We start from the raw sequence: 21148 nt of genomic DNA, 5'->3' as shown, positions 1-21148 counted from the left end.
AAATTGACTTTATAAATCAGTCGCCTACAAAATGGGGGTGATGCCGCCGGCTTCTCAGGGCGGTCGTGGGCGTTAAGCAGGAGGCAGATGGGGCCGCACTTGGGAGCGGGGAGGAACGAGCGAGCGCATTCTTACCCCGGGCTCTGGAACGTTCGAGGTCTCGGGGAGGGGTCGGCGAGGGTCCCGGCGGGCGACCGGGCAGCTGGCCTTTCCAGGAGAAACGGCCGCCCACCCCGCGCCTGCCCGGACCAGCCTGCGGCGGAGAGACCACAAGCCTCCGGGGCGGCCAAGTTCAGGCGCACCACCCTCCACTCCCCGCACCCCGGGGGGCCCCTGGTCTGCGCGGGCCGGCCCTCCCCTCCCCAGCTCAGGCCCCCTTTTCTGGAGCCCTGCCCCTCCTCCCGGCCCCAGCTCGTCCTCCCCGCGGGGAGGCCCAGGCCGAGGCGGGGTCCGAGCGCCGCAGCCCGCAGCCAGCCCGCCCGATTCCCGAGTCCGGACACTGCCGGAAGCGCATTTTCCTCCCGCCCCCAGCGCGGCCTCTCTAGGAACCCGGGATGAGGGCTTCTCAGTGGGAATAACCCCTTCGGCCCCGGCAAGTGAAATCGGCTTCTGGAGGAATTGGTACACTTGCTCCCTGAGAAGGGCTGAGTTGCCTGGTGCTCACTCTGGGGGACGTTTTGATGATTCTGGTGTCTAGATCAGGAGGGCGAAGCCCAACTGCCTCGGTTTCTATCCCAGCTCGGCTGAGGTCATTTCACCTCTCTGAGCCTTTGGCTTTCTTATCTGCAAACATACCAAGCTAGCTCAAAGGCTTGCTGTAAGGATTCAATGAATTAATACATGTAAGCACTTAAAAGTGTGCTTGACACATAATAAGTGCTCAATAAATGCTAGCCAACGTCATTATTATTACTATTATTACTGCTGTCTTTTTAAAAAGGTCTGTCGGTAGATGGTCAGTTTTGTGACACAAGAATAAGGAACACGGTAGAGAATAGTAAGGGCTGCTATTGATTGAGGACCTTCTTGCTAGATTACTTACAGACCTTATCTCTATGGCCTTAGGGCAAGTCTGTGAAGGGAGTATTATTCTTTGTCCCATTTTATAGGTAACTGAGTGTATGTCAGAGTCTGATTTGAACTCAGATCCCTCTGATTCCAGGGCACATGCTCTTCTTCTCCTCCACACTGCGTCTCTGATATTGAAAACTTTTTCTGGGAATTCCAAACTAAAGCATCAAAACAGACATGGATGTCTGGTTAGTCCAGAGCTGAAGAGGCTGTGCAAAATCACCTAATTCCTCCAACAGGACAAAAGTCAATAATGAAGTGTACTGCCCCAGGATGGACACCATCCTTGCCTAAAGAAAAGGATCTTGTGACCTCAAAAAGAAGCAAGTTGCGCGGATTCCCCTGGAGGTCCACTGCAGGGGTTACGGTTCGATTCCTGGTGCGGGAACTAAGATCCCGCATGCCATGTGGTGCGGCCAAAAAATAGGAGAAAGAAAAAAGCAAGTTGTAGATGTCCAAAGAGAGAAAGGCATTGAGCATACATTTTAAGGATAAATTGAAACCATGCTTTTATGTGCAAAAACAATTACCATCCAGCCCACCCTTTCACACACCCTGTGGAAACCTCAGGGGCCAGTCTGACTGGCCATTTCTTCCTGCTTCAACTCCTCAGGGTCCCTCTGGGCAGTTTTCACTGGGCTCTAGCGCTTAGTACTACTAAAGGTCCTTAGAGTGTGTGGAAGCCTGAAGAACGTGGGCGGCTGTTCTTTCTTCCTTTCATTCTCTAGGGATTTAGCAACTAGACAGGCATGCAGGAGAGCAGCCCAGGAGAGGGTGGGCCTGGAAGCTGTGAGTGAAAGGGGTGAGAGGCAATGGGAGATGAGGGACTGGAGTTGGTGGGCACCAACTTTCTTCCCCCCCCGCCCCGGGTCCTTAGCCACGCTGCTCTCTCTGGCTGGTGGAAGCTTTGAGAGGGCTAGACATTGTCTATCTTGTCGCTTCTGCGAGAAAGTGTGGGGCTTTCCCAGGATCAGTCCACAAGTTAATGGTTTAGTCAGGACTGCTTACTTAGGACATGAATATCTCATTTAATGTACCCAAGGCAGGAAAAGGAGCGTGAGGCCACACTGGTTCAAAGACCATACACACTTTCTCCAGTAAGGAAAACCATGTCCATACAATATAGGGGAGATGTTTTCTAATAAGATTTCTTTTACATGTTTCCTTTTCACTTCTTTTCATAGTTTGAAAAAAAATTCAAATGGTATCAAAAGATAAAAGTGCAAAGCCCGCTGGCCTCCTGCCTCTGGCTGTCCCATCCCCTATCAACCTCTGCTGAGGTGAGCACGTTACCAATTTCTTATGTATCTTTCTAGCGATACTTTTTATGCATATGCAAGCATCTCCTTTTAGAAAAACATAAACATGATAGCACACTGTAGATACATGCTTTTCCCCTGGCTTTTTTCACATAGCAACATTTTAAAAATACATTTTAAAATTTTATTTATTTATTGTTTCTGGCTGCATTGAGTCTTCATTGCTGTGCGTGGGCTTTTTCCTCTGGTTGCGGCGAGTAGGGGCTACTCTTCGTTGTGGTTCGTGGGCTTCTCATTGTGGTGGCTTCTCTTGTTGCGGAGCACAGGCTTTAGGCTTGTGGGCTTCAGTAGTTGTGGCGCATGGGCTTAGCTGCTCCGCAGTATACGGGATCTTCCTGGACCAGGGATCAAACCCGTGTCCCCTGCACTGGTAGGCAGATTCTCAACCACTGCGCCACCAGGGAAGCCCTCACATAGCAACATATTTTGGAGAATGTTTCGAGTCAGTTTGTACATAACTAGTTCATTTATTTTCACAGCTGCTGAGTATACCATTATATGGATATGCCATAATTTATTTAATCAGTTCCCCTATTGGTGGACATGTAGGTTATTCAGTCTTTTGCTATAAAAACAACATTTCAGTGCATATGATTGTGCATACATCTTTGTGTGCACGTGTCACCAAGCCTGTAGGATCTAGAAGTGGAATTGTTGGGTCAAAGGGTGTGGGCATTTTGAAGTTTGATCAGTGTAGCAAATTTTTCCTTCCTCCAAAGAGGCAGTGCAGATGTATCCTCATTAATCATGTTTGAGAGTCTGTTTCTCCACAAAGTATATAATCAGACTATTTATATTTGATAACTTCTTAGGTTAAAAACAGTGTTTCATGGTTGTTTTTATTTGCATTATGAGGTTTTTTTCTTTTATAAATTTATTTATTTTATTTATTTATTTTTGGCTGCGTTGGGCCTTTGTTGCTGCGCGCGGGCTTTCTCTAGTTGCGGCGAGCGGGGTCTAGTCTTCGTTGCGGTGCACGTGCTTCTCATTGCGGTGGCTTCTCTTGTCGCGGAGCACCGGCTGTAGGTGAGAGGGCTTCAGTAGTTGTGGCACGCAGGCTCAGTAGTTGTGGCTCACGGGCTTAGTTGCTCCGCGGCATGTAGGATCTTCCCGGACCAGGGATCGAACCTATGTCCTCTGCATTGGCAGGCGGATCCTTAACCACTGTGCCATCAGGTAAGTCCCTGAGGTTTGTTTTATAACCAACACTGCTGAGAGACAATTGAAACCTGACATTGGAGGTGTGAGATTTTAAGAAAGCATCATGCTGCTTTGAACTAAGTCTCATCTGATCTGACTTGTACGAAGAGAATGAGAAAATTTGCCAATGAGCTCTAAGCCACCTGACTCCTTGGAGAAGAGGTACAAAAGACAGACGAATGAAATCACGATTTTCAAAAAAGGGGCAAGATATCAGTAACACAAACCAACGGCCAGGAATCTTAATGTTTAACTGAGCTGGAATTCTAAACCAGACCCTCAAATGGATTTGTGAGTACAATGGCATGGTGTAGGGAAGAGGAAGGACACCGAGTCCCATCAGACTGCAGTAATCACAGCTTTTACCTAACAGGGTGACCTTGGGCAAGCTACTTCATATATCTCTGAACTTCTACTTATTCCACATAAAAGAGGGGCAGTAATAGCCATGTGCCAGAGTTATGGCAAAAACTAAAATAACTCATGGAAAATGCTTGGCACAAAAGATATCAGTGGGATTTCCCTGGCGGTCCAGTGGTTAGGACTTGGGGCTTTCACTGCCATGGGCCTGGGTTCAAACCCTGGTCCAGGAACTAAGATCCCACAAGCTGCACAGTGTGGCTGGGGAAAAAAAAAAAGATATTAGTTAAAGTGGAAGGAAGGAGGTCAAACCTGAGCCCTCTGAGGTTATAGGCCCTAGACATCTGAGAAAAGGGGAAGAAAGCTGGACAGATGATCTGGAGATAGAACAGCTGTAAGCCAGAGCAGCTTGATTGCCCCCGCAAGAGGCAGTCTTTTTCCAAATCTAGTGATCAGATCTCAAGGGTGAAAAACCAGACAAACATAACCTCCAAATACTATCCCCCTTAAAGCTTGAAACAAAACCATCTTCTTATCAGTTGAGTATTTCTAGGGCCACCATGTTTTATTCTTTGTGAATGGCCCCTGGAGATGACAAGGAAGAGATACTGTGTATCTAATCTAAAGCCTAAAGATGCATGTTGTAGTTAATCCCCTTATTGGGATTATGCCTGGGATGTGTAATTTGTAATAGTGTCTTTAAAACCGGCTGAATTTATGGCAGCCAGGCTGCTTATCATGCCCCGTCGGGGCTTTGTTTGCCATCTGTCTCTGTGTTGGACTGGATCCAGAATTAGGGGATGGGTTGAAGACATGGCCCTCGGCATCTCAAAATGTCATCTTGATGAGGACTCACAGGAGAACTTTCTCCCAAACCTCGTGTGAGTTTTGTAACCAATATTTGCTTGGACCTCTAGAAAGCTCAGCAAATCTGTAACCCACTTTTACTAGTTGAAAACAGAGCTTTATACATATGTATTGTATACCAAACCTGGATTCATGTTATCATTTCACCCCTTATTTTCCCTTTGCCATTTTTATTTTTTATCTTGATCATGATACTATACTACTGCTACTGTCAGTAATTATGGCCAGCGTTTTAGCGGCTGTGAGGCTTACTAGATGCCAGGCACCTGTTGCAATGCTTCAAGTCTTTGTTGAAACCAAGCAAGGTACAAATAAAGAAACAAACACAACTGCCAGATTCCCTCATCTCCCTTATGGTACCAACTTAAAGGGGTCGTTTTAATATCTGAGACCATAAATCTTAGAGAAAGGCTGCATATCTTTGACTTCGTAGTTCTGCTTATGAACCTGTATTTGGAAATAAACAGACCTACAAAGCAAAACAAGAACCTCTCAGCAGTCAGAAGGCATCAGTCAGGGAATTCCCTGGTGGTCCAGTGGTTAGGACTCTGTGCTTCCACGGGAGGGGGCCTGGGTTTGATCCCTGGTCGGGGAGCTAAGATCCCGCAAGCCGCTCACTGTGGCCAAAAAAAGAAAAAGAAAAATGAGTCAAATTGAAGGAAAAATATCAAATAAATAATAGTACAGTGGGCACCCAGATGTGGCAAAGATGTTAAGTAGAACTTAGGAATCCCTGAGGTCAGACCCAGACAAAGGTGAGGGCAGTTATCTAGGAGACACTGTAGTCAGGGAGGGAAGAGGTAGGATTTAGCTGGATTTCGAAGGAGAGAAGCCCCAGTCTTAAAGCTGGGAAATCCAAGACCCCCAGATCCCAAGACTTCACAGTTGATCTGTGGCCTAGAACATGTTATCTGACTTGTTTGAAGTCCCATTCCCTCGTGTGTAAAAAGAGGATGATAATACTTGCCTCTCAAAGGTATCAGTGGAAACAAATGCCTTCATGTGAATGAAAGTATAAGTTGTAAAATGCTTACTCAATGTGAGCTACTATCAGGGCCTAGATTTAAGTTGGCTGGTATTTGATCAGGACCCTGCAGACAGACCAGACTCAGCTACTGGACAGGAGGAGGGGAAGCGCTTTAGAGGAGAGGGAGGGAGTCAGGGTTTGGTGAAAGGCCCAGAAGCAGGACAGCCCTTACTCTGTCAGGGGATGGGTGGGGTGGAGCCCTTGGTACGTTATGTGCGAGGGTGGGGATTACCTGTGAGGGAGGCAGAAAGGCTGTGCTCAGATAGGGCCAGGCCCTCCGGGGGTTTGAACTTCACTGTTCTACAGGCACAGTTCTAGGTTCCTTGGGGGATGTCAGTGGTGGAATCAGGCTTCAAAATTTTGAGAGCTTCCCGATTTTTTAAAAAGCATTTTAATGTGTGTGACAATATAATACTCTCCTCCATCTGTCTTCAACCTCCTTTCCCTTGCTTAGGCCCCAGTAGAGCATTTGTTCCCAGGGCTGATGGGAACCTCTCCAGAAGGTTAGTCCATGTGTCACATATGCGTAGGAAATCAGTTGAATCGACTTAATCTGACTTGGATTAGTACAAACCTGAAAAGGAAACCAACTTTTTTTTTTAATCCCACCATCTCCACTCCTAACCTTCCATTTAAAAAGTGGTTGTATTTTTTCCCTCTAAATTGGAAATCATCAAACAGAACAAAAGCTTACAAAGCTAAGTCTTGCTCTTACTTCAGATTCTCCGTTCTCCTCCCCAGAAGTAACTATTTCCAGGTACTTACGCAAACTCCCCAGAATAGTCGAGATATACACAAAAGTTATTCACAGAGCCGGACTCCGGCAGTTGGAGAACATCTGAGCGACCATGTCATTTTGCAGAGGTGGTAACTGAGGCCCTGAAAGCTTAGCGACTAGAGTTAGTTCAGATCATACCTTAATGCAAATATTTGGTTTCAAAACAGTATACAAAGATTTTGTTTCTCTTCATTTGTATTATATATAGATTATATACACATGTATATGATATACACATTTACTTAATATATAAGTTAATTTTATTTACACAATGATATATGTGCTCTTCAGTAGCTTAATCAAAGTTATTTTAACTTTATAAAAATAGAAAAGTTCTGTAATTTCCAAAAGTTAAGAAAACAAACACACCATCTCTGTGAGAATGAGGGCCATGGAGTCATTCTGAGGGCAAACACTGCAGTGCCTTTGGGGAGACCCATGGGCACCAGGCGGGTGGGGAGAAGTGAAGGACACTGGAAGCAGGACAGGCGGCTGGAAAGTCCCTGTGGTAATTCAGGAATGAGAACCAGGGGGCTGCAGTGGCCTGGGGCAGGGGCATGGAAGAGGTGGGTGGACTCAGCAGGGGTGCCACTGGCTAAGGACCTACTGGCTAAGGGGTACAGAAGATGGCACACACACACACACCCCCAGGCTTGGTATCATGTAGGGAAAAGGAGCCGGTGAATCTGGGATGAGGGCGAAGTGGACGGGTCTGTTCGGCAAACGGAGAGAAAGAGCTAAGGCTTTGAGGATGGGGCAGAGCTGGGCAGCTAACAGCTAAGGATTTGGAACTGACCACACGCTACAGGAGATTTCTGAGGAAGAGAATGTAAAGGAACGACTTGGTTCTGAGCCTTAGGGGACACGGTGGTCGGGAGGCACCAGGAGGGAAGGACTTGCTGTGACAAAAGCCCTAGGAGCCACCTCGGCTCTTGAGCAGTTCCTGAGTCTGGAATCTCAGACTCTCAGAGGTGGAAGGGACCTCCCAGGTCCCCAGACCCAGCCCTTGTCCCGCCTTTGGGGACCACATTCCTGAATAGCAGCTCCCGGCATTCCCTGTGGGCGTGCACATCTCCGGGGAAGAAGGCCCCATCCGTTCCCGGTGGCAGCGGCTGGCAGCCTTTCTGCCTGTGGTTAGGCAGCTGTCCTGGTGACAAGGTGCCTGGGGTGGTGAGGTGAGTGGCCTCCTCCAGCCTCACCTCCCCAGTCCTTGCATCCTGCCCTGAGAGCGTCCCCATCCACACAGCAGAGGATTGGAGTGTCTAGTCGCGGCCCCAAGTCCTCCCAGATTACTCAGGACATTACCCAGATTTCCAGACTCCTGGCTCTCCTGCCCACCAGGCTGAGGGCTGTGCCCTCTGATGAGGAAGACTGAGGCAGACGTGGCTAGAGTTGGTCAGCTCCAAATTCTTGCATCATCTCATTTAACCCTCCCATCCCTTGGAAACCAAGGCTCATCCTCTTTCCAAAGAAGAGGAAGTTAAATCTCCGAGAGGCAAAGTGAGTTGCCCAAGATCATACTGGCAGTGAGGATGGAGCAGGGTTTGGATCAGGATCTACCTCCAGGACCTCACTGCTCTCAAAGCAACCTGGGCCTCGGGGCACAAGGCCCTGTATTAAGGGGCCATGTGGGAGGCTCGTGAGCTGTGACCAAGAAGAACATGGCGGTGGGTTGTCCATGAAAGGCAGGGAGTCAATCCAATCCTCATCCTTCCAGGAATTCCCCTGCCAGGAAGGTCTCCTTCACGGCCACTGTGCCAGCTGACTGTAGACAACAGGACAGCACACTGTCGTCTATAGTCAGAGCGCCCTTTGCCTCCCTAGAAGCAGGACAGGAAACTTTCTGGAAAATGGCTTGGCCCATCCGGAGTGCCCTGCCCTTCCCTATTCCTCTCTCCAGCTTCTGGAGCAAGATGAGGAGAGAATGGTGGGGCTGAGAGGCTTACCCTGTGGTCCCAGAAACACACATGCGCGCGCGCGCGCGTGCACACACACACACACACACACACACACATGCGCACGCACACATGCATGCAGCCAACCTGATCCCTGATGGTTCTGAAGTCAGCATGCTTGGGTTTGAATCCATCTCTATCACTAGTAAGCTGTGTACAAGTGACTTATTCTATCCTCAAATAATAATAATATTGGTTTCATGAGTTGTTTTGAAGGTTCACGGAGTTACTACATGTATACCCTTGGAACAGTGCCCAGCACGTAGTGAATAATCAAAGGAACTACGTCAGCAGACATCATCCTCCTATTTATTACTCTGAACCTGGTAGACACAGATCAAGGCGTACAAAGTCAATAGCTACAGTTAAGTGGGTGCTGGAGCATCAACAGTGAAAGATGATTAATTTACTGAAACCACCTTTCAGCCTCACGGTCGGGGAATACAAGAGGAGTGACAAGGACTGTGACAAACTGGAAAGTCAGTGCCCCTCTAAAGAAGGAAGCTACCGCCCAGCCAGTTGTTGCCATGTGAAAATTTGGGTGCGGTTGTCACATCTTTGGATTTTCCAAAATTTGAATTTTTATATGAAATGTACCAATTTTTAAATGTGGCAGTTAATTCAGTTTAAAAAAAACCCCAAAACCTTGTAGGCCAAATTCAACTCTTCTGTGAGCCTCCAGGGTACAGCTTTCCTGTCGTCGACTTACTGCCCCAGGGCCAGGTCAGGCTTTTGCAGCCCTGGGAGGGCAGAAGAGAGCCTTGAGGGCCGGATCTGCCCACAAGCCTCTCTGATCCCAAGTCGGCCTCCTTCTCACCTGTCCCTCGGAGCAAAGGGGAGAGTGGGGATGTCTGGGAACGAATGTGATTGTGCAGTGGAGGCTCTGCCCAACTCTGCCCCATCTGTCCAGCCTAGGGATTAATCCAGAAACAGATGGAAGAGGCAGAAGAATGACTTCATTCCACACACTGAGCACCTACTACCTGCCAGTTACTGTTCTAAGTGCAGCGGAGACAGCAGTGATTACAAGAGGCCAGGCCCCTGCCCTGATGGAGCTGATCTTAACCCCTGTGTGTGCGGAGCGGAAGGCAGTGCCAGAGGTGATACATGCTTTGAGAAACAGAGCTGGGGAAGGGGGACCAGGAGGAGCAAAGGCCCTGAGGCGAGACTGAGGTGTCAAAGGTGACGGAAGCCAAGGATAAGATGGAGATATGCCTGCTAGGGAAGGTGGAAGGAGACAGCTCTGATAAGGAGCAGAGGTAGGGCCAGCAGGTCCTCTTCTGCTGGCCACTCTCTCTACACCGCAGATGTAGGCCCAGAGGAGTTGTGTCCCCTTAGCAATTTCAGACACTTTGTTCCTCCCCTCACTCCCTCGCATCTCTGGACAGATAGCCCTTTTCACATTCTCTTTGTGAATGTGATTTGCAATTCCTTTGTGTTTATCACACACACACAAACACACACAATCAAACCTCTTGAGTTCTTGAGGGTAGAGAGCCCAATTTTTGTTCAGCTCCGAGGTCTCCCTGCCGTTATGCTCCCCACGGTGCCCAGAAATAACAGGCTTCCATATACCAATGTGTTAAACTGAAATAATGGCATGGTCTTAAGCACGTTCCCTCACTTTTCACACCTTAGTTTCCTCTCCTGTAAAATGGGGATAATCATTGATTGTGGTGAGGAGGAAAAGAGAAAAAGGCTGTAAAAATTGGGGGCCTAGATAACCTGGACTTGAGGCCACCAGGGTTCTTCTCTTGCTCTGAGCTGGGTGCCTCTGGAGCTACTGGGAAACGTTCTTGCCCTCCTCCCTCCTGCCACCACGGGGCCCCAGTTTCCTCCTCTGAGGGGAGCTAACTGGGGAAGAGGGGCCAGCACACACTTCCCAGTGAGGCTGGGGCTAGGGACACAGGCTGCCACAAATCACTCCTGGCTGCGCTGGTCCCCTCAGCCCCAATGCTTGTTGCTGTGACTTCTTATTTCACATAAGCCATTTTTGGTCTGTAGGATGTTCCGTCTCCAGGTCTGTCCTGCCAGCCCTGGCTCCCACCGCACAGTCCAGGCATCCAGGACCCATGCCTGGGTCTGAGTCCCAACAAAGGCAGGCCCCGGAGACCAGCAGCCAACAAATCTGAGATAGGGCTTTCTGGGAGCGGCAGGCGGAGCCCCTGTGAAATGGAGGGTGGCCAGAAAGCCGGAGCCCCCCAGAGAACTGGCTTTCACTGGAGGCGGAGAGAGGGCCGTCGTCTCAGCCACCTCTCTGCTTCCCCGTCCTCTTTTTCTCCCAGGCTGTGGGAGGCAAAGGGTTAAATCCCATAGAGCTGATGCTCTGACTCCAGGCTAGAGGGGCCCGGGAAGCTGGGGTCACTTCCTGCTCCGTCCCAGTCACCCTGAACTGGTCCCCGGGTCCTCAGCCTGGGATCACCCCTTGAGAAGGACCCCAGAGTCCTCGGCATCTAGCCCGCCCCCCGAGGCAGGGCATTCAAGGGGTTAAGTCCCCTGGGGCTGGATTCTGCCTTCCGGCCTTTCCCAGACCCCAGAGCCGTGAGTTGGGGGCGCCTGGGTTCCCGGGGGGTTGGCCCGGAGGGCCCGGGACGGCCGCCGGGGAACAATGGGGCGCGAGAGGCAGGGGCCGGGCGCGGGACTGAGCCCCCTCCCCCGCCCCCGGGCCGCCCGGGTTAGGGGTGGGGGCCGGGAAGGGGCCGTGAGGGCCGAGGATTCTGGGAAGAGCGCGAGGGTCTGGCTGTGGGGGAGGGGAGGGCGTGAGCATTCTGGGAAGAGGGAATTCGGCCTGGCGGGCCGGGGGCCGGGGCGCCGCGGGAGAGCCGGGAATCCTGGGTGCCCCGGGCGGGGGAGGGGAGGATGCCAGGCTCGGGGTTGGGAGCCGGAAGGAGGGTCGTGGGGACCGGCTGGAGCAGAAGTCCAGGGTCCGGGCTGGTGTGGGCGTCGGGGGGCCGGGGCCAGGGTGGCTGTATTCCCGCGGCTGCCTCCATGTCAGGGTCACCCTGGGCCGCTCTCCACACCTCTCTGTGAGGCAGCCTCCTCCTCTCCTTCCCTCCCTCCCTCCCTCCGCAGTGGGGCTGGCCCGAGGTCGAGGCCGCTGCAGGCCCAAGCACTTCTTGCCTCCCTCGTTCTCCCCACTTGCATATTCCATGTCGGCCTTGTCATTAACCCCTTCCCTTCTACCCTGGACCGCTGAGTTTGAATTTCTCGAGAGACGATCATGGTACATGAATTCTTACCTGTCCTCAGCAAACACAGCAGGCCTCTTCAACATAGTCAGGCAGCCCCCAGCTTGGCAGAAGTCCCTGCTTCCACCTTCCCAAAGACACTTACAGATGGGGGTGGGGGATTCTCATAGCCTAAGGAGCCGCGGAGATGAAGAAATTCATTTACTTCCTAACATCTAAGTCCTCTCTCTCCTACTGCTGTTTGGCAAGCTTTAGCTAGCTCCTGCTTCACTTTGGTCACCCAGCTGCCTTCTCACAAGCCCTTGCATCACCGCCCCCATACCCACAGTGGTCATCCCACATGGCCACTCAAAGCCCAGGCCCTCCCCAGGGTCTCTCTCAAGGGTCTAAACTTTGTGGGGAGTTCTCCCCCTAGCACTTAGCTCCTGTGGCCCTGTTCCCTCATCATGGAATCATATCACTGTCTCTGGAGTGACAGCTGCCTATGTTTTACTCTGAACTCCTGCTCCTCTGCTGCCATCCCCTTTAAAGGCATTGGACCAAACAGGTTTTCTAGGAGCAAGGGGCATCTCATTCATTCATCTTTCGTTCATTCAGAGTTTATTGAGCACCTATTACGTGTTAGGGATGGCATACAGCAGTAATGAAAGAGAAGATGGATTAGAAGAAGGGGTACCAGGATGGGAGTGGTTCACAGCTACAGATTGTCAGGATCCAACCCCTCTTTTTACAGCCAGGGAAACCTCTTGATCCCAGGAATTTCTCCATCCCGTTCCCATGGCCAGCAGGCTCTGTCTGAGCTTCTTTCCCCAGCTGCCCACGTTTATGAGTTTACATGACTTTCAAGGTCATTTCCCTCTCTTAGAGGCTGCGACAAGCCAGACACAGAGCCTTGCATATCTGGTCTTAGCTCTGCCACTTCCCAGCCTGTGACCTTGGAGAAATCTCCCTGGGCATTGATTTCCTAATCTGGAAAATGGACAGCCTGATTCCTGGGTCTCCTCCCAGGACTGTGGGGAGGACCGGGTGAGACAATGAGGACAGCGCAGCAGGCACTGTGTCAGCTAGCTGTCAGCTGCCACGTGGTCTCCACACACTCATCCCGTCTCTTTTCCTTTCCAATTCCCTCTCAAGGTAGTTCCTGCAGAAGCCCCCGCTGGCTTTAAACTGCCCCCTCTCCCTACCTCTGGCCCAAGCTTCGACCTTCTTTCTGTGCTTGGATAACGGGAAAGTGCCCCAGTCTTTTGGAGGGCCCTGTCCCCTCAGGGAAATCAGGGTGGTTACTTTCTTTTTTTAATTCTTTAAGTGTTCCAGGCAGTCTTGGTTGTCTACGGGACTCATAAGGAAAGTTTATTGGTCCCAATTAGCAGCCCCATTAAGGAGGAAAATTAGAGTTTTTAATGAACTTCCTCTGATTAGCAAAATAACAGGTTTCCCAGCCTCTGGGCATCAGAGGGGTAGGGTGGAGAGCCTGCTTCCCCTGTGGGTGTCAGATAATACCTCTCCGGCCCCCAGTCTGGGTTCAGAGGGTTATGACTGATGAGCTTTTAATTACACTCTTAAATTCACCTACTTGCTTAGTTGTGATCTTAAGATCTGCAGCAGGAATCTGGCCTGCGGGGGCGGCGGTGAGAACGGATGCCCAGAAAATCGGGGAGGTGGGAGACTGCAGTTCAGATGAGGAGAAATAGGGGCTGGGGGTGGGCAGGTGGGGGAGTGGGGCTGGGGGAGTAAAGGAAGGCGGGAGGTCAGCTCCCATGGTGTGCTCTCTCCCCTCCCCTCCCCAGGGTCCCTGGAGCACTGGGCAGTCCTGAGTTCTGGGATGGAGCCCGAGGCAGCGCTGTGGGGCCCTGATCTGCAGGGTCCTGAGCTGAGCCCCGACGATGCTCATCGAGGTGAGGGACGCAAGAAGGGACTGCGGTCCTGACAAGACAGTGGCCCCAGTTCAGGGAGGGGCGCAGACTCTGGGGGAAACCCAGGGGAGGGAAGTGATGCTCGGCCCGTGTTCTGAAAGGAAATGGGGGCTGGAGACTCCCTTTCTCTCTGTAGGTGCCGACAGTGGGAACGAAGAGGAGAGTCCTCAGCAGGAAAGTTCTGGGGAGGAGGTCATCTTGGGAGATCCAACTCAGAGTCCAGAATTCAAGGACCCACCAGAGATGCCCCTGGAGACACCCTCCCAGGATCCCTCAGTCCCCCAGGACCCCCCGGCCCCGCTGGCTCACTCCAACCCCTCAGACCACCAGACCCCTCTGGACCCCCCCACCCCCGAGGTAGTCCCGACCCCGTCTGACTGGACCAAGGCCTGTGAGGCCAGTTGGCAGTGGGGGACTCTGACCACCTGGAACAGCCCCCCGGTGGTCGCGGCCAACGAGCCCAGCCTGCGGGAGCTGGTGCAAGGCCGCCCTTCCGGGGCCGAGAAGCCCTACATCTGCAACGAGTGCGGCAAGAGCTTCAGCCAGTGGTCCAAGCTGCTGCGGCACCAGCGCATCCACACAGGCGAGCGGCCCAACACCTGCTCCGAGTGCGGCAAGAGCTTCACGCAGAGCTCACACCTGGTGCAGCACCAGCGCACGCACACGGGCGAGAAGCCCTATAAGTGCCCCGACTGCGGCAAGTGCTTCAGCTGGAGCTCCAACCTGGTGCAGCACCAGCGCACGCACACGGGCGAGAAGCCCTACAAGTGCACCGAGTGCGAGAAGGCCTTCACCCAGAGCACCAACCTCATCAAGCACCAGCGCTCTCACACGGGCGAGAAGCCGTACAAGTGCGGCGAGTGCCGGCGGGCTTTCTACCGCAGCTCGGACCTCATCCAGCACCAGGCCACCCACACGGGCGAGAAGCCCTACAAGTGCCCCGAGTGCGGCAAGCGCTTCGGCCAGAACCACAACCTCCTCAAGCACCAGAAGATCCACGCCGGTGAGAAGCCGTACCGCTGCACCGAGTGCGGCAAGAGCTTCATCCAGAGCTCGGAGCTGACCCAGCACCAGCGCACGCACACCGGAGAGAAGCCCTACGAGTGCCTGGAGTGCGGCAAGAGCTTCGGCCACAGCTCCACCCTCATCAAGCACCAGCGGACTCACCTGCGCGAGGACCCGTTCAAGTGCCCGGTGTGCGGCAAGACCTTCACGCTGAGCGCCACGCTGCTGCGGCACCAGCGCACGCACACGGGCGAGCGGCCCTACAAGTGCCCCGAGTGCGGCAAGAGCTTCAGCGTCAGCTCCAACCTCATCAATCACCAGCGCATCCACCGCGGCGAGCGGCCCTACATCTGTGCCGACTGCGGCAAGAGCTTCATCATGAGCTCCACCCTCATCCGCCACCAGCGCATCCACACCGGCGAGAAGCCCTACAAGTGCTCCGATTGCGGCAAGAGCTTCATCCGCAGCTCCCACCTCATCCAGCACCGGCGCACGCACACGGGCGAGAAGCCCTACAAGTGCCCCGAGTGCGGCAAGAGCTTCAGCCAGAGCTCGAACCTCATTACGCACGTGCGCACCCACATGGATGAGAACCTCTTCGTGTGCTCCGACTGCGGGAAGGCCTTCTTGGAGGCGCACGAGCTGGAGCAGCATCGAGTGATCCATGAAAGGGGCAAGACCCCCGCCCGAAGAGCTCAGGGCGACAGCCTCCTGGGGCTCGGGGACCCTGCCCTGCTGACCCCACCCCCTGGAGCCAAACCCCACAAGTGTCTCGTCTGCGGAAAGGGGTTCAACGACGAGGGCATTTTCATGCAGCATCAGAGGATCCATATTGGAGAAAACCCCTACAAAAATTCAGATGGCCTCCCTGCACACCCCATCCCCAAGCCGCCTCAGTTTCGACCCCCCAGGCTCCCTTTTGGAGGAAATTCCTATCCAGGTGCTGCGGAGGGCAGAGCTGACCCCCCAGGACAGCCCTTTAAAACGCCTGATGGGCAGGAGAGCTTCAGCCAAAGGCTGGGTCTGCTGTCCTCCAAGTCCTACATCTGTTCCCACTGTGGAGAAAGCTTTCTGGATCGCGCTGTGCTCCTGCAGCATCAGCTCACCCACGGCAACGAAAAGCCCTTTCTCTTTCCTGATTATAGGATTGGCCTAGGGGAAGGGGCAGGGCCCAGTCCCTTCCTAAGCGGAAAGCCCTTTAAATGCCCCGAATGCAAAAAAAGCTTTGGCCTCAGCTCTGAGCTGCTGCTGCACCAGAAAGTCCACGCTGGCGGGAAACCCCAGAAGAGTCCGGAGCTGGGGAAGAGCTCTTCGGTCCTCCTGGAGCACCTCAGGAGCCCGCTGGGGGCCAGACCCTACAGCTGCTCAGATTGTGGGGCCTCCTTCCTCGATCGCCTAGCCCTCATCCGGCACCAGGAGACCCATACCCAAGAAAAGCCCCCCAAACCTGAGGACCCCCTCCCAGAGCCAGCCACCCTGTCCACAAGCCAGGAAAGTGAGGAGGAAGCCCCCGTCCCCACAGAGAGCAGCAGCCACAGGGAAGGGGGAAGCCCCAAAACCCTTTTGGAAGAAAAGCCCTATTTGTGCCCCGAGTGTGGAGACGGCTTCACAGAAGTCGCAGCCCTCCTCCTCCATAGGAGCTGCCACCCAGGGGTCACCCTGTGAAATGGGTCTGGAGACCAGGGCCCTCTCTCTCCTGAGGGGAACACTGGATCTCCCCAAAAATTATGTGGGGAAAGGAGGAAAACTCTATCAGATTGTAGAGAGGCAGAGGATAAAGAATGGTGGGTAAAAATAGTGCTTTTACATCAGTGATGAGAAACCCTTTAAAATTGTTGGTGGGAACCACTTATAAGGCAGTAGAGAAAAACTGTTGGGTTAGAAACCCTATAAATACGTAGGAAAAAAAAAGCCCTTTAAGTCTGTAGCAGAAAAACCCTATAAACCATAGTGGATAAAAAGCCCTATTAATTGTAGGAAGAGGTCCCAATATGTCTCTACACAACCCTATAAAACTGTATTGAAATCCTTGTGAAACTATAGGGTCAGGGAAGTGCAGGGAATATGACAATGGCGTTGACTTGGGAGGAGTGACCCTTAGAAGGTGTAGAAGAACCTCCCACGAACTTGCTCCACAGCACTCTCTCCCCTTGGAGTGTGGGAGGGAACCTCTCTCCCGGAGCCGTGGACAATTACACTGAGGAAACTGCTCGTCTGGGGAGGAGCGCGGGAACGGGGGGGAACCAGAAAAGGAAGGAAACAGAGGAGAAAAGTAAGTGATGAGGAGCTCTCAGATCCACAGAGGAGAAATGACCCAGGAACTAGGAAGAGAAGGTGTAGCTCAGGACACTGGGGGTTCCTCGGGGTACGAGGGCAATCTTAGATGATTGTGTGTGTGAAAGGAAGAGACCCATGGAATTCCTGATCAGAAAGAACCCAAAAATGGGAAAGGAAAAAAATATCCAGCCTTTTTAAAGGTTGAAGTTCGGGGTGCATAAAAGCTTTAAGTATAAGGAGACCATAAAAATTAGGGAGGAAGAGTAGGGGGTTTGTTAGAAAGCTCTGAGGAAAGCAGACCGAGGTGGAGAAACTGTTCCGATGGAACCCAACAAACTCCAGGCTGCCCAGTCTTCCCTGTCTCCAGGAGCTTGTTAAACTGCAAGTACAAGCAGATTCCAGCTCAGGCCATCAGGGTTCCCCCCACCCCCAAAGCAGGCAGGACTCCCCTCTCCCCAGCCCAGCTGGGGACGTCTACTCTCAGAGGCCTCCAGGGATGGAGGGTCCCTCCTGCCACGTTCTCAGGTCTCACTGTCAGGAGGCTTCTCCTGAAATCTAACTGCCACCAGTCCTGCTGCAGTGGCAGCCCATCTCCTCAAATTCTGTCCTCAGTCGGAGAGGGAGAACCGCTGCTAGTCGACCTCCAAAGAATAAAGCCCTTCAGAGACTCAAGGCCTGTGTGTGGTTAAGTCCTCCCCAGACTTCTCCAAGTCAAGAGAGCTACGTGTGGGCTCTCTGTGGCAACGAGGGACAGCAAGCTGACAGAATAGAGAGCTCTGATTAGCCAGCGACCTGATTTTAAACCGCACTCTTTCATCTGAGCTGTTAGCAAGGCTGCCGGCAGGACAAGCCAGCCTGCACGCTGGGATGGGTGTCTGAACACCCCACAGACCGGACCGTGGGTCCCTGAAGAGTATATGGAGACCTGACCACCTAACCACCTCACCCTGGTACCCGGAGCCCTCTGAGGTCGTTAACAACCCGGCCCGACTGTGGGCTTGCAAAGGGGCAGATTCCACCCACTTGGCTCCTTTCCTCCCCAGCCAGAAACCTTCAGAGGGAAATGGAAGGAGGAGAAACACACTCCCTGGCCAGGCTTGTCTCCAGTCCTCACACGCCGCACACACTGACGTGCTTTCATTAACGCAGCCCAACCCGCTCACATGACTGGGGGTGTGCGGCGGGGGAAACAGACTGTTGTCTTCTAAAATGGCTGGAGAGAGAAAACCCTTGAAACATCCGTAACAAGAACCCCATCCCCTAACCCTGGAGACCCTTGAAGAAGGAGAGGACTCCGTCCAGTGCTGGGTTCAAAGGAAGTGCCCACTGACCCCACGCTGGCCCCGGTAACGCGCTGCGGCCCTGAAGTAAGATGACTGAGACGCCAGGTGAGGGGCCACATCCCTGGAGAGGGTGACCCAGCTTCCTCCCAACCTGTGGGAGAGACCTCGGATTCCACCACCTAAAAGTTCAAAAGGTGAAAGTCCTTCACCCTTCGTCTATCCTGTTCCCAAAGGGATGACCCTCAAATTCAAAGATCAAAATCTAGAACGCTGTAGGAGGAGAGAGCGAGGGCTGCTGGAGAGAAGGAAAAGGCAGGCCTTGGATGACTACGGGGAGACCCTCGTTAACAGCTGCCTAAAGCCCCGCCCCACCCGAGTGCCAGGTCAGAGTACCACCAGGAGGGGAGAAGAAGGCCGCCTGCCTCTACTGACAGCGTGGACCAAGGGGGTGTCCCTCTGAGGCTGAGGAAGAGGAGACGATTCTCCAAGCAGGTTTTTTCCCCTGTAAGATGGCAGCAGAAAGAAACTTCAGTTGTAGAGACAAACCCCTTGTAAAGCTAGAAGCAGATCCTCTCAGAAACAGGTCTGAGGAATGTGTCTCCAGAAGGGTCCTGGAGAGCCCTTGGGGCTCCAGGGTCAGTCCAGGGGAAGACAGTCAGCGTGGTCAGAGGCCGACTGAAGGCCAACTGAGGACTAGGGTGTAGCATACGTAGTAGGACGCTCGCATGTTGTAGGGTGAGGGCCAGGGGTCTTGGCTCCGGTACTGAATGGATGATGTGGACACAATTAGTTGGGGTCTGGGGTTTCATAGCAAGAAAGGGGCAGAGTCAGAGACCTTTGGGGTGTGACCTGTTCTCTGTTGCCCACCTCCCCAAACTCTTTTAGCTGGGTACTTTCCTCCCAGAGCAAGCTACATCTTGGGAGGAACTAAACAGGGAACAGGCTGGGGGAGGTGGCAGTGTCCAGAGTCCCTCTGACCAGCTCAGGCCAAGGCCCAGGGGCCGTGGCACTTTCCCACCAGAACTGGGTCTGGAAGGCAGAGCGCAGCCAAACCCTCTCGTTCAACTCCACGCAAGCCTGACTCTTAAGAAGTGCCCTCGTGGAGGCGTGCGACACAGGGTCACAGCGTCATTGGTGAAAGCAGAGGGGAGAATAGAAACTGATCTGAGCTTAGGCTGAAACTTGAAACTGCTATGGATATGGAGGTCAGAAGGGGGCATGGGCATGAATCCTGAATGGTGGGGCAACTCGAAACCATCACGACCAAGAGGTGGGTTCCATGGCACCCTCCCCTCAGGTGAGCAGCCCTGACTCCTCTGGCCCCTGTGAGGGAAGCCCCACTCACCTGACTTGTCCCCCTGGAGTGAAGAGAGGCCCCACTATTGAGTGTTGTGTGTCGATAACAGTGTTGTGTCACTGGTGGTCATGTTGATTAGCTGAAGAGAATAAAGGGAGTAAGATTTCCCAGGTGTTTTCTGTCTTCTCTTTCAAGCCTAGAGCAAGCTGAGAGAGCCCGTCCTCTCCCAGGGCCGCTTTGCGTAACCTCAAAAGCTCAGCCCAGCCCCAGGCCGCCCTTGCAACCCTCTTCCCAGAGGCCTAAAATCCCCATCCAGAGCTTGATGGTGGGAGCCTGAGGGTTTATGGAGTTTTAAAATCTGCCCCCTTGGGAGACAGGGGCAGAAATGTGTTGAGAAGGTGGCAGAGCCAAACAGCACGACATGCCGATTTCTGGGTGGCAGCCTGGTGACTGGCACTAGCTGGCTCGGGTCCAGCTGTACTGCCCCAGGGAGGCCTCTCGGGCCCCAACACCTGCACCCTCCCCAGATGGCCACAAGGCAAAGTGCCTTAAGATTCTCGTTCCAGAAGCTGGCAGCCACCTCCCCTGGTTCGCCTGGGTCCTGGACCTGGCCCAGCCCTTCCTCTGGACCAGAGCCTCCTAGACCCCGAGGAGAGGTGAGTGGTGACCTGGCTCGTCATCTCACTCTCAGGATGTAGCCTGTGAGCCCCCAACGTGTGGAGAGGCTGAGGCTAACAGGAGGCAGCCACTTGCCTGAAATGCAAGGTGCTGAGGGAAACCAGAATGGCCAGGAGCAAGCTCTGCACCCAACCAAGCCTCTCCACCCCCACCGCTGGGCCTGCCTGGGCCTGGCCTGGGCTCCACACTGTCTGGGCCAGGCAGGGGTTGCTCTGCTGAATCCGCCTTGCAGGCTTGCCTCAGCACTATCTCCTGAGCCTAGACCTGGCCATGGCCCAAGTGGCTGCTTGAGGTCAATGCTTGCTCTAACCCGTTGCCTGCCTCTGCCCCAGTCTGCCGGGGGCCCCTGCCCCAGCCAGGAAGCTGTCTCCCCACCTTCCCTGGGCTTCTCTGACCCAGACTCCCAAGGCAGACTCAATTGTCTCTCCTTCCCCTTTTCCATCTGGAAAGCAAGGGGGGAGTGGTGGGGAAGGGGGAAAGAGAGGAGGGAATTGCGTTTCATGTAGAAGCAAGTAATGAAGGGTATTCTATATTCCCTGGGGACACTGAGGTACCTCAGCACAGGAGGATCCTCAGCAAAGTGAGGGGACTACAGGGGAAGAACAGACACTGGAGCACATTGGTTCATACTTGGCAGAAGGGGCTGTGGATCCAGACGTGGTACCTGCCACAGCAGAGGGTCAGAAAACTGGCAGAGGAAGTGACCTGAAGGTTGAGGGATGCAGGAACACGAAATAGTAAATGTAGGGGCGAGGGGTGTGGTGGGGGATAGAGGGTGCATGACAGTTAGGTGTAGGCTTAGAGCATAGTGGAGTGGGAATTGAGAAAAGGGAGAGAGCAGAGCCTGGAGTGTAGAGCATCCTGTTTGAGTAACTTGGGAATAAAGGCACCATTGGGGGAGGAGGGGTTAAGGAGGGTGACGTGATCTTA

The 21148-nt window shown here is 53.2% G+C and overlaps 1 protein-coding gene and 1 long non-coding RNA gene across 22 annotated transcripts in view; one reads left to right on the top strand and one right to left on the bottom strand.

Moving 5' to 3' along the window:
* The window catches only part of LOC131741619 (uncharacterized), a 41541-nt gene extending 41190 nt beyond the window's left edge, over nucleotides 1-351 (bottom strand). For all 3 annotated transcript variants that reach the window (XR_010836592.1, XR_010836591.1, XR_010836593.1), the window contains exon 1: nucleotides 136-351. This is a non-coding gene — a long non-coding RNA (uncharacterized lncRNA). The remainder of the gene's footprint in view (nucleotides 1-135) is intronic.
* ZNF629 (zinc finger protein 629) overlaps nucleotides 1-19706 on the top strand; it is a 31588-nt gene extending 11882 nt beyond the window's left edge. For 13 of the 19 annotated variants that reach the window (XM_067013574.1, XM_067013577.1, XM_067013575.1 and 10 more), the window contains 2 exons: nucleotides 13553-13660; nucleotides 13815-19706. In XM_067013574.1, coding sequence (XP_066869675.1) covers nucleotides 13588-13660; nucleotides 13815-16348 — 2607 coding nt within the window. In that variant the 5' untranslated portion in view covers nucleotides 13553-13587 and the 3' untranslated portion in view covers nucleotides 16349-19706. The other 6 variants (XM_067013567.1, XM_067013578.1, XM_059036192.2 and 3 more) reach the window with 6 other exon arrangements.
* Nucleotides 19707-21148: the final 1442 nt, after the last annotated feature.

The sequence above is a fragment of the Kogia breviceps genome, chromosome 14, assembly GCF_026419965.1.
Source record: "Kogia breviceps isolate mKogBre1 chromosome 14, mKogBre1 haplotype 1, whole genome shotgun sequence".
NCBI classification, from domain to species: domain Eukaryota; kingdom Metazoa; phylum Chordata; class Mammalia; order Artiodactyla; family Physeteridae; genus Kogia; species Kogia breviceps.
The sequence above is the reverse complement of the archived record's forward strand: the minus strand, read 5'-3'. Positions and strand labels throughout refer to the sequence as shown.